General features: G+C 40.7%; 1 protein-coding gene across 3 annotated transcripts in view; it reads right to left on the bottom strand.

Annotated features, from left to right (window-relative positions):
• Positions 1 to 13,343, bottom strand: part of GALK2 (galactokinase 2) — a 171,689-nt gene that overhangs the window by 150,560 nt on the left and 7,786 nt on the right. The window contains exon 2 of one of the 3 annotated variants that reach the window (XM_066276456.1): positions 5,293 to 5,381. The exons of the other annotated variants lie outside the window; for them this stretch is intronic. Coding sequence (XP_066132553.1) covers positions 5,293 to 5,381 — 89 coding nt within the window. The remainder of the gene's footprint in view (positions 1 to 5,292; positions 5,382 to 13,343) is intronic. 3 annotated transcript variants of the gene reach the window in all.

The following is a 13,343-nucleotide window of genomic DNA, read 5'->3' on the forward strand; positions in this document are numbered from 1 at the left end:
ATAGTTCCCATTGAAATACTGGTCAGTTTGTTGATTTAAATTTACTTGTTCTTTATTTTAAATATTGTATTTGTTCCCGTTTTGTTTTTTTACTTTAAAATAAGATATGTGCAATGTGCATAGGGATTTGTTCATAGTTTTTTTTATAGTCCGGCCCTCCAACGGTCTGAGGGACAGTGAACTGGCCCCCTGTGTAAAAAGTTTGGGGACCCCTGGGTTAAAGGAATACCCAATGAATTTAGCGAAAGAGCAGATGAACTTCAACAGCATAAAAAATGACATGGAAACCATTAAATATAACCAGTCAGAAATGAAGGCTACACTAACTAAAATGAAGAGCAATCTACAGGTAATCAATGGTAGAGTAAATGAAGCCAAGAATCAAAACAGCAATTTGAAATACAAGGAAGCAAAAAATACCCAATCAGAACAGCAAAAAGAATAAAAAAGAAAAAAATTTAAAAATAATGAAAGAAAACTTTTCTAACCCAGTGAAGGAAATAGACATACAAGTACAGGAAGTGCAGAGAGTCCCAAACAAGTAAACCCAAAGAAGCCCACACCAAGACAAATAATTAAAATGCAAAAGGTTAAAGACAAAGAGAGAACCTTAAAAGCAGGAAGAGAATAACAATTAGTTACCTACAGGGGAGCTCACGTAAGACTGTCAGCTGATTTCCCAACAGAAACTTTGCAAGCCGGAAAGATTGGCAAGAAATACCCCAAATGATGAAAAGCAAGGACCCATAACCAAGTATTCTACCCATCAAAACTATCACTTAGAATCAAAGGACAGATAAAGAGCTTCCCAGCCAGGAAAAGCTAAAGGAATTCATCACCACCAAACCAGTATTACAAGAAATGGTAAAGGGGAGAGTGGAGAGGGAGGAAGAGGAAGAGGAGGAGGAGGAGGAGGAGGAGGAGGAGAAAGGAAGAAGAAGAAGAAAGGAAGAGAGGAGGAGAAGGAGAAAGAGGAGGAAGAAGAGAAAAGAGGACCAAAAATATAAACAATAAAATGGCAATAAATACATATCTATCAACAATTCAGTCTAAAAAACAAAATAAATAAGTAGAACAGAAAATAATAATAATAATAAATAAAATTAAAAGTGATAATAAGAAAGGGTTTTTCCTAGATTGTCAATGACAGATAGAGAGTTGGTTTTTAAAGTTTTTCTTCCTGGCCCTGGCCAGGCTACTCAGTAAATAAAGCATCAACTCAGCACACTAAGGCCATGGGTTCAAACCCTGGTCAGGGCACATAGGAGAAGCAACCACTGAGCACACAACTACATGAACAACTAAGTGGAACAATACGTTGATGCTGCTGTCTCTCTCTCTCTTCCTCTTTCTCAGTCTCTCCCCAACTGCCTTTGTCTCTGAAATCGATCAGAAAAAAAATTTTTAAGTTGTTCTTTGTCCCAACTTCCTTCAAGAAGACATAATACAAAACAATGGTTCACAAGTGGAAAACACATATTTAAATAAGTGGAACCCTAGAGAGACACCAAATTCTGTTGAGGAGGCTGCAGTACGATGACATGACAGCCTCTGACACTCCTCTCTTTGCCAGAACTGATAGAAACAGCCCAGGTGGGGGGCAGGGAGGGAACAGGAACTGCTGGCAAGTAAGGATAATACATCAATTACATTCTGCATATTTTAACCGAAAATACAACATTTTAAATAAACACTGAAATTCATTTCATCCCAAGCACTAACTAAATTAACTACATTGAAACGTAATACTTTCCTTTTCCTAAATCAGAAAATAGCCAATTAATTTATAGAATAAGAATTACTTATCAGGAAGGTAAAGTTTGGAAACCTTACCCACAAAGCCAAGGGAAGCTTGTCTCTGTTCTGAGGGTATTGCTTCTTGGCAGTCCTACTGCAATAGCAAGGGGCTGCTGCTGTTCTCCCACTGCTGTTTCCAGGCCCTTTTTCTGTCTTCCTGCTCTTCACAAGCCCAGCCACATTCCGTCTTCCTCATCACTCTTACCTGAGACTCCCTCAGATCTCGGTTCTTCAGTGAAAACCTTGGTGCCTCATTCCAGTCCCTCTCCATCCCAATCCTGCAATAACTTGGACAATATCCAGGCAAACAACAGTCCAAGGCCCCAGCTTCCTAATCCGTGACCTCCAGAGAACATGACCTCTTTGAACAAAGAACTTCTTATCACCTAGAATTTTTCTGCATTTGAGATTTTTGTTTCAAATATCATATTCTTTATTAAAACTTCCCATCCTGCTATTTCTATTACTCAGTTTATCCCACTTATCTGTTTTCCAGACTCTGTTCTTTGCTCTTTCTATCCTATTAGCTCCTCACTAAATTTCTGTCTTTTTCTACTCAGAACACATTCCAGGGCTCATTATTCCACCTGCTTCTCCTGCCAATATCATCAACTTCCTGATGCCAGTGTCATTCTCTGTAACCTCCATCCAAAACAAAATTTCAAACACAGGCAACTCAGAATAGCTGAGAAGGAAATAAATGAAACCTTGCGTACTGGTATTGCTACAATTCTTTGGCCTCCAGCTCTAACCAGACCACAGCGTTACCCAGCAAACCGCTTGTTTTTTCCAGTCATCTCCCTCTCCCATCCTTCTTCACAAGGCTATTTCAAATTTTCTGCCTTCTCCTTATACTTCCAACCCCAACTCTCCCGCATTAGAACTCACTCAATTTTACATTTACCTATATCAACCTGCATCCTTTTCTTCCTTGCCTTTTATTAAAAGCCAAAGTGGCCCTCTTCCTATGTGCTAGACACCAGCACTCTTTTTTTTAAGTGAGAGGAAGGGAGATAGACAGACTCCCGCATGCGCCCCAACCAGGATCCTTCCGGCAACCCGTTTAGGGTTGATGCTCAAATCAACTGAGCTATTTTTAGCACCTGAGGCTGATGCACTTAGACGAATCAAGCTATCCTCAGCGCCTGGGGCCTACACTCAAACCAATCAAGCCACTGGCTGCGGGAGGAAAAGAGAGAAAGAAGAGGGAGTGGAAGAGAAGCTGACGGTCACTTCTCCAGTGTGCCCTGAACAGGAATTAAACCCGGTGTCATCATTTCTTATGGCTGAGTAGTACAAAATGGTGGGATCTTGATAACATTATATGGAGTGAAATAAGTAAATCAGAAAAAAACAAGAACTACATGATTCCATACATTGGTGGGACATAAAAACGAGACTAAGAGACATGGACAAGAGTGTGGTGGTTACCGGGGTGGGGGGTGGGGGTGTGTGGGAGAGAAGGAGGGAGAGGGGAAGGGGGAGGGGCACAAAGAAAACCAGATAGAGGATGACAGAGGACAGTCTGACTTTGGGTGATGGGTATGCAACATAATTGAATGACAAGATAACCTGGACATGTTTTCTTTGAATATATGTACCCTGATTTATTGATGTCACCCCATTAACATTAATAAAAATTTATTTATAATTAAAAAAAGAATCAAACCCGGGACATCCATGTACTAGGCAGATGTTCCATCTACTGGGCCACAGGCCAGGACACCAACCCTCTTTTCTTCTAGAGAATTCTACTCCATCAGTTCCTCCATTCACAGATGTCTTCAGTCTCTCTCTCTCCACTGGATTTACCCTATTCCTCTCCTGCTTCATTTCACCATACTCAAGCATCACATATTTTTTAAATCCTCCATTATTTGCTTCAAAATAAAATAAGATCTCCTGAGTTGCTAATAATTGAAGCTACTGGGTACACAGGAGTTTACCACATTATTCCAACTTTTTGTATGTTTGTATTTTCCATTATAAAAAGGTGTCTTTTTGATCCCCCTTCAAGTCCTGTATTTTTCTCAGTTCTCCATCCCATTTTCTCTTGATAAAAATGAATCACTCTCACATGAGGACTGGGGCTGTTCCAGTTTTATACATTATGGCATCCCTGTGATAACATATGTCAGGTGTTCAATAAATATTGGTGGAATGGATATGATCACACCACATGCCACAGTATTTAAATGTGATTTTAACTGGATAAATGAGCTGTACAAGTTTCTTGTTGTGGGTGGAAAAAGGCTTCTATGGAGAGTAACCTCACAGGGTGATCTGATCATATATCCCTAACTGGGCAGGTTATAGTTGGTAGTCATGTCCCAGGCATATCACTTCTTTAGTAAAAGGCTTATCTTTCCCTTAAGCAAGCCCTGCCCATTGTTTCTGTGCGTCTTTGAAATGCCCATTTCAGTATCCATCTTCTGAAGCCTGAGTAGAACTATCCTCTTATCCAATCGCTGAACTGCTTTCTCCCACCTTCATGTAATTTTTCTTATTTTCCGTCCTTAATCTCAAATGCATAAAAGGAACTGCAAAACTTCTTCTCCAGAGCATTTGTGATCTTGCTGCCCTGCATATGTTCTCAGTTTGTCTCAAATAAACTCTTAGGAAAATTAAAAGCAAACAAAGAAACAAACAAAAAACCTGAATCTTCAGGTCCCTGCACTATTAGAAGCAAAGAATTACAAGGTTTCCCAGTGTCCTTCTAATCCAGTGAGTAAATGTAAAATCATCAAAATTACTCAACACAGTCTAAAATTTTAGCCTGTAGTACAGAAAAATATTTTCCTCACTCATGAAATAATATCAATAACTAGTTTCAACAAATTTATACATTTTTTTAAATGAATGGGCAGAATTAACATTAATAACAGACTGGGAAAGATGAAAGTACATTGAGGTGCCTTATGCAAAAGCTTATCTTGCTCTAGGCCCTGGCCGGTTGGCTCAGTGGTAGAGCTTTGGCCTGGCGTGCAGAAGTCCCAGGTTCAATTCCCGGCCAGGGCACACAGGAGAAGCGCCCATCTGCTTCTCCACCCCTCCCCCTCTCCTTCCTCTCTGTCTCTCTCTTCCCCTCCCGCAGCAAGGCTCCATTGGAGCAAAGATGGCCCGGGCGCTGGGGATGGCTCCTTGGCCTCTGCCCCAGGCGCTAGAGTGGCTCTGGTCGCAACAGAGCGACGCCCTGGAGGGGCAGAGCATCGCCCCCTGGTGGGCAGAGCGTCGCCCCCTGGTGGGCATGCCAGGTGGATCCCGGTCGGGCACATGCGGGAGTCTGTCTGACTGTCTCTCCCCGTTTCCAGCTTCAGAAAAGTACAAAAAAAAATTTTTAAATAAGAAAAAAAGAAGAAAAGCTTATCTTGCTCTAGTAGATATATGTGAAATATTCTATTTTTCAGTTCTGAGAAAATTAAGAAAACAATGTATTAACAAAAGTTTGGACCTTATGAAAGGAGAGAAAAAAATAAAGAAAAAATTTTGAAATACCTATTATGTTGACCCTTCCTGGTGCTCTAACATAAAACTTGGGGATGGATCCAAACTTAGACTTAAATATTTCCTTTAGCTTCAGCAATCTGAAAACAAGAATAAAATATGTCAGAATGTCCATATAATAGAAAAATCCATAAGATACATATGCCCAAACATATTTCATATACCTTTTAATTACCTCTAAAAAATAAAAAAGCAATGTATTTTACTGACATACTTCCTCAAACACCCCAAGAATAAAAAATATTGTAACCCCATTGAACAAAAAAGGACCAGAAAGAGAGAGAGAGAAAACTCGCAGACATAGACACCAGTGTAGTGAATGCAGAGTGGGGAGGGAGGAGGGGAGTGGAGGAGAGTACAGGAGGGTCAATGGTAATAATCAGAGACTTAACCCGGGCAGTGAACGTAAAATAGTGTACAGAAATGTGTTGGGCACCTGAAACCTGTACCATTTTGTTAACCAGTGTCAACCCAATAAAATTCAATTCAAAAATATATATATTATAACCCCCTAAGTGACACAAGAGTATATAGCTAAGCACACAAAAGACTTTAAAAGTTGAATAATTCTTAGTAAATTTTTCTATAGGTTTAGACGTTTTTTTCATAGACACAAACCTGGTACATCTTGTGCCAGAAAGTAAGGAAATGCTGAGATAATGACCATAACATGTCAGGACCCTGAGCCCACAAAGGGTTTCCCAGTGCCCAACTCTGAAATAATCTGATCATCCACATAGTAATAAAGGCAACATATTATAACCCTCAGAATAAAATAGAAATTGATGTGTCCATACTAATATGAATAAATAGGAAAAAGAAAAAACACTTCCTTACACTAGAACAGCGGTTCTCAACCTGTGGGTCGCGACCCTGGCGGGATCGCCTAAAGCCATCGGAAAATACATAATGCATATCAGGTATTTACATTCCAAATCATAACTGTAGCAAAATTACAGTTATGAAGTAGCCACCAAAATTATTTTTTGGTTTGGGGTCACTGCAACATGAGGAACTGTATTGCGGGGTCACGGCATTAGAAAGGTTGAGAACCACTGCACTATAATGTATAAAGTATGAAAAATTAAAAAACTAGAAAATCATCATTTGGTGACCACCACAGTAATAACTTATTCAGGGAAAAATCATCAATGCTAAACCAGTAAATGAAAGTTTTATTTGAAACAAACTATTAACATATTCTTAAAGTATTTCACCAAAAAATATTTACTAATTACAGAATAGAAAACAGTAACTTTTCAGTGGAAGAAACAAGCAAATGTCTCCTTAGCCAAGTGATCCAAGTTAGCAGCATTGGCAAATAAACATCATATGTCTTCTGATATGAGGTACTGAGAAAAAAAAAAAGATAAAATGAATCTAATCATGAAAATATATTAGATAAACTCTGTTAAAGGAGAAATTTTTTATTTTATTTATTTATTTTTGGGGGGGTATTTTTTCTGAAGCTGGAAACGGGGAGGCAGTCAGACAGACTCCCGCATGAGCCCGACCGGGACCCATCCCGCATGCCCATCAGGAGGCGATGCTCTGCCCATCTGGGGCATTGCTCTGTCACAACCAGAGCCATTCTAGTGCCTGAGGCAGAGGCCACAGAGCCATCCTCAGCGCCTGGGCAAACTTTGCTTCAGTGGAGCCTTGGCTGCAGAAGGGGAAGAGAGAGACAGAGAGAAAGGAGAGGGGGAGGGGTGGAGAAGCAGATGGGTACCTCTCCTGTGTGCCCTGGCCGGGTACCGAACCTGGGACTCCTGCACGCCAGGCCGACACTCTACCACTGAGCCAACCGGCCAGGGTTAAAGGAGAAATTTTTAAAAGTATAATCATGACTCTTACGTAGGTATAAAATAAATATGTGTTAAAGATATTTATCTCAGCCTGACCAGGCGGTGGTGCAGTGGGTAGAGCGTCAGACTGGGATGCAGAAGGACCCAGGTTCAAGACCCTGAGGTCGCTAGCTTGAGCGCAGGCTCATCTGGTTTGAGCAAGGCTCACCAGCTTGAGCACAAGGTCGCTGGCTCGAGCAAGGAAGGGGTCACTCGGTCTGCTGTAGCCCCCCAGTCAAGACACATATGAGAATGCAATCAATGAACAACTAAGGTGTCGCAACATAAAATTGATGTTTCTCATCTCTCTCCCTTCCTGTTTGTCTATCCCTATCTGTCCCTCTCTCTGAACCTCTCTGTCTCTGTCACAATAAAAAAGATATTTACCTCATTAAGTAATGACAAAACCAGTAAAATATTATAATTGTTTAGAAAGAGAATCCAAAGTACTACTCATATACAACCAAATAAAAAATGTTGAAATGAATTCACGAGTAAACACAAAAACTTACAAAACTGGTTAATAACAAAATCAACTGCATTCCACCAGAGATAATTTGCATTTCTATGACAATAATCATTTGCATTGCTAGCAGTTTTCTATGACTTTCAGCACTATAAAAAACATTATATTTTTTTGGTGGGGGTAATAGAAGATTTATTTTAACAATAATACATATAGTCATCAATGCCACACTTAATATGAGACATTAAATGTTCAATCCAATTTTCCTTCCTGGATAAGTTTTTCTTTTCTATCCCTGTCAGTTTTAAAAACGTAATACCAGAAGAAGAGGGGCCCAATTCCAACCACAGTGAGGTCTTGGGAGTGGGTCTAAAATTGGGAAAGACATTTGCTGATCTTGCATAGGTCCAACGAGCCAATGCAGGATCATCAATGAGCACTAGGCGGCTGGGGTCATTGTACTGAAGCAGGTACTCCCTTTTAAGCCGAGATCTTATGGCCAACCACTAGGCTTGCGCCTTACGGGTTACTATAATGCAGGGGTCCCCAAACTTTTTACACAGGGGGCCAGTTCACTGTCCCTCAGACTGTTGGAGGGCCGGACTATAAAAAAACTATGAACAAATCCCTATGCACACTACACATATCTTATTTTAAAGTAAAAAAACAAAATGGGAACGAATACAATATTTAAAATAGAGAACAAGTAAACTTAAATCAACAAACTGACCAGTATTTCAATGGGAACTATGCTCCTCTCACTGACCACCAATGAAAGAGGTGCCCTTTCCGGGTGTGCGGCGGGGGCCAGATAAATGGCCTCAGGGGGCCGCATGCGGCCCGCGGGGCCGTAGTTTGGGGACCCCTGCTATAATGAAAGGCTCAGAGCCACATAGAAATCAGGTAACCTGAAAGAGAGCTATGTCAAGCAGCTCCTGGTTCTCCTTGAAAACACCCAGTAATCTTTTGGTCCATTTCAAAGATTATTACAATTTTTTCCTGCAACCCCAACTACAGGATATTCTATAAAGGTTATTCTATAAAATTACTGGTCCTAAAATACAAAGAAACACTGAGGAACTGCCTGCCTCCCAAAATAAAAGGTTTTTTTAAAAACTAAATGCAACCTGTGTCCTCAACTAAATCCTAACCAAGAAAAAAAGAAATTATTTTGTTGATTATTGCTACAAAGGACATGAGTGGGATAAATAATTGGTAGCACTTGGGCTCTGTCTATTAGACAATGTTTTTAGCAATGCTGATTTCCTGATTCTGATCATTGTATTCTGGTTATGGTAGAAAATGTTCTTGTTTCTGGGAAACACACTCCAGTATTTAAGGTTAAAAAGGCATCATGCCTTCATCTTTATCTCAAACTGTTTAGAAACATATAAAAAAAAAGAGAACAATACACTATATAGAATAATCTGTGTGGGAATCTGAGAGAAGAGTACACGGTAATTTTTTTTTTTTACTATATTTGACTTTCCTGTAAGTCTTAAATTATTTCAAAATTAAAAGTTTTTTAAAAAGCATTTACTGATGCTTTAGTAAATCCTCTACTCAAAAAGGAGATTAATAATAGTCGTTGGTCTCTTCTGTCAGAAGAGAAAGATAGGTAAGCTAACAAGTACAATACAGCATGACAATCAAGTGGTAAGCCAGACAAACACAGTCCTTTGGGAGGAGAAAAAGGCTATTCAGCTCCACTGTGGAAGAATGTGGATGAAGATAAAGCCAGAAAAGGGAGAATAAGTTAGAGAAGGCTTCCCAAAGAGGCAACAGTTAAAATGAATCGTAAAGGATGATGTCCAACAAGTGGGATGTCGTAAAGCATTCTAGGCAAATGGAATTAAAGGCCCAGAATGCTGCATTGAGAAAATTATAATTAGGGCTTTAAATACATCAAAAGAGAAAAGTAGGAGAGGAGGCTGGTGGTAATCAAGCCGCGGATCTTTTTTTTTTTTTTTTTTTTTTTCTGAAGCTGGAAACAGGGAGAGACAGTCTGACAGACTCCCGCATGCACCCAACCGGGATCCACCTGGCACGCCCACCAGGGGCGAAGCTCTGCTCACCAGGGGGCGATGCTCTGCCCATCCTGGGCGTCGCCATGTTGCGACCAGAGCCACTCTAGCGCCTGAGGCAGAGGCCACAGAGCCATCCCCAGCGCCCGGGCCATCTTTGCTCCAATGGAGCCTTGGCTGCGGGAGGGGAAGAGAGAGACAGAGAGGAAAGCATGGCCCAGGCCATCTTTGCTCCAATGGAGCCTTGGCTGCGGGAGGGGAAGAGAGAGACAGAGAGGAAAGCATGGCGGAGGGGTGGAAGCAAATGAGCGTTTCTCCTGTGTGCCCTGGCCGGGAATCGAACCCGGGTCCTCCGCACGCTAGGCCGACGCTCTACCGCTGAGCCAACCGGCCAGGGCCCAAGCCGCGGATCTTAAAGGGCCTTTTATGTCAAGTTTAGGAACCTAGTTCTTTAACACAGAGGCAATGGTTGTGAACAAACATGTAAGGATAAAGTGATATAAACTGCACATCCAACAAATCTCACTGGGAAGTGTATGAAAAATAGGAAAGAAAGGCAGAAACCAAGAAATGCAATAGGGGGTCATTGTATTAAGAAAATCTAATCCATAGGAATCAGTAACCAACTAGGTGTGGGAAAGAGGGAGTTGTTTTCTGGCTTACATAACTCCACTAACATCAATAGGGGCTGTCATTTCTGCCTGTGAAAATGGCATGCAGACCAAAAGTACTGCTGAACTTGAATCCTTTCTCATTTGCTTTTAGAAGTACTGCAAACATGAATAAGATTAAACACTAACAGCAGTGTTAGAGTACGTCTCCTAAAACATGGTTTAATAAAATGATTTGGAATTATATATTAAACTTTGCATTATTTCCCCAGACCACCTCAGGAAGGAAGCCTGTTCAAGCCTTACTATCACTAAGAGGCTTACCATGTAACAACATTCCTGCCTTTGAAGAATAGAAAGAACTGATGTGTACACAATGTTTTTCAAAACTTCAGACCTAATCTTCTAATAATGAAGCACTATGGCTGTAATTGGGGGAGGAGCTCTATTTTTACCAAGCTGGGCAAGTCACGAGCAAGACTCCATCTCTTAAAATGTAGTCACTTAAAGTGTGCTTCCAAAAAGAATACATTGAGCATTTTTGATGTGAAAATAGGAGCTCCTACAAAGATCACATTTTTAAAGGGAAAAAAAGGTCAAATTATCATTACACAAATTGCTGAATCTGGTGGTCTGAATGCTCTTTTGACTTAAGGTCCTTTTTAACATCAGCTTTAGTAACATGAGATGCAAAATTATGACTGCAATGAATAAAAGGGATTTTAATACAAGGACTGAGGACCTTTAGGTAACCAAATGGCTAACCACAAAAAAGAATTAAAATTTTAGGAGAAAAAAGCATGTGTCTTTAGTCTGCCTGTATGACCTTAGCAAAGTCCCCTGTACTGTCTGTTTGTTTCTCTTCAACATCAGGATACCCAGTCACTGCATTATAGAAAGGATGAATTGTTAATACTAATTTCAGAATACTTCGTTGTGAATACAGATTTTTATGGTGAAGGAAATCAGAACATGCCAATCCAAAACATCATCTGGCATGAGGATTCTTTTGAGCTGAAGGCAATTAAAAAACAGCAAACAAGGCCCTGGCTGGTTGGCTCAGTGGTAGAGCGTCGGCCTGGCGTGCGGAAGTCCTGGGTTCGATTCCTGGCCAAGGCACACAGGAGAGGCACCCATCTGCTTCTCCACCCCTCCCCCTCTCCGTCTCTCTCTTCTCCTCCCGCAGCTGAGGCTCCATTGGAGCAAAAGATGGCCCGGGCGCTGGGGATGGCTCCTTGGCCTCTGCCCCAGGCGTTAGAGTGGCTCTGGTCGCAATAGAGCGACGCCCTGGATGGGCAGAGCATCACCCCCTGGTGGGCGTGCCGGGTGGATCCCCGTCAGGCATGCGGGAGTCTGTCTGACTCCCCATTTCCAGCTTCAGAAAAATACAAAAAAAAAAAAATAGCAAACACAGGAGGAGCTCTCTAACCTCCCTCTATCTACTGAAATGCAGGGCATAAATTTCTTTTACCTTTTTTTTTTAGCGAGATAGAGGAAGGGAGAGAAAGAAAAGCATCAACTCATTGTTCCACTTAGTTGTGCCACTGAATGCTTCTCCGATGTGGCCTGACCCAGCCTCCAGCAGACTACCTCAGAGGCTGAGCCACCTCCAAGCCAGTGCCCTTGCCTGGCACCACTGGGTTCACAGGAGATCTCAGCGTTTCACCATGGTGCTCTAGCCACTGCACCACTGACCTGGACACTGAATTTCCCTCTTTAGAAGTTGTCTCATTCCCCCTACTGTAACTACAGATGAAGACTCTTATCACTGGAGACTTCACTGATTTAATTTGTATAAACAAACCTTACAAAAATAAACCTTATCATCCTCCATTAGTTTCCCCCTCATAATCACCTTCCCACAATTTACCATCCCTAAGAACCCAAACTTTTGTCTAGTCCAGGGGTCCCCAAACTTTTTACACAGGGGGCCAGTTCACTGTCCCTCAGACTGTTGGAGGGCCGGACTATAAAAAAAACAACTATGAACAAATCCCTATGCACACTGCACATATCTTATTTTAAAGTAAAAAAACAAAATGGGAACAAATACAATATTTAAAATAAAGAACAAGTAAATTTAAATCAACAAACTGACCAGTATTTCAATGGGAACTATGCTCCTCTCACTGACCACCAATGAAAGAGGTGCCCCTTCCGGAAGTGCAGCGGGGGCCAGATAAATGGCCTCAGGGGGCCGCATGTGGCCTGCGGGCCGTAGTCTGGGGACCCCTGGTCTAGTCACTTCTCACAGTTTATCATCCTTTGTTAAAAGAGTATATAATCTCCCAGTTCTAACCACTTCTTGGGGTCTTCACTTCTTTTCTGTGAAGCTCCCATGTGCATATAAAACAAACCTTTTCACCTGTTAACCTATATTTTGTCAGTTTAATTCACAGACACCAGCTCCTAAACCTAAGAGTAAAGAAAAAGTTTTTCATTTAAAATCATAATTTGAATATGAGTTGCTCTATCCCTCACTTTCCTCAACTACAAATTGAGAATAATAATCAAACTTACTGTAAAGGTTTGTTATAAGGATTTTATAAGCATTCAATTAATTATTAGTTATTATTATAACAGTTATATGACAATTTAACATATGTAAAATGTAAATTGAACATATGTAAAATGTAAATTGAACATATGTAAAATGTCATTTCAAAGTATGGGCATTTACCATTGGGGGAGGAGAATTTTAATCCTTACTTTGATCTTTCTACCACAATAAATTCCTCTGGATCAGGAATTCAAATGTAAAAGTGAAACAGTAATTATATTAGAGATATTGGAAAATAAAAGTATGATGGTGAAAATAAAAATAGTAGATGTGCTGAGTAGTTAGGTTAAAGAGTTGAAGAACAAATTAATGAGCAAGAAGATAAAGATGAAGGAAAGTAGAAATTAAAGCCAAAATAATAATTATTTAGAAAAATAACAAAAATGAAGGATGAGGGATTTGTATATGAAAATTTCTGAGAGCTTGACTGGTGGTGGCGCAGTGGATAAAGCATTGACCTGGAACACTGAGGTCACAGGTTCGAAACCCAGGACTAGCTTGGTCAAGGTATATATGGGAGTTGATGCTTCCTTCTCC

This window comes from Saccopteryx bilineata, chromosome 4 (assembly GCF_036850765.1).
Source record: "Saccopteryx bilineata isolate mSacBil1 chromosome 4, mSacBil1_pri_phased_curated, whole genome shotgun sequence".
Classification (NCBI taxonomy): domain Eukaryota; kingdom Metazoa; phylum Chordata; class Mammalia; order Chiroptera; family Emballonuridae; genus Saccopteryx; species Saccopteryx bilineata.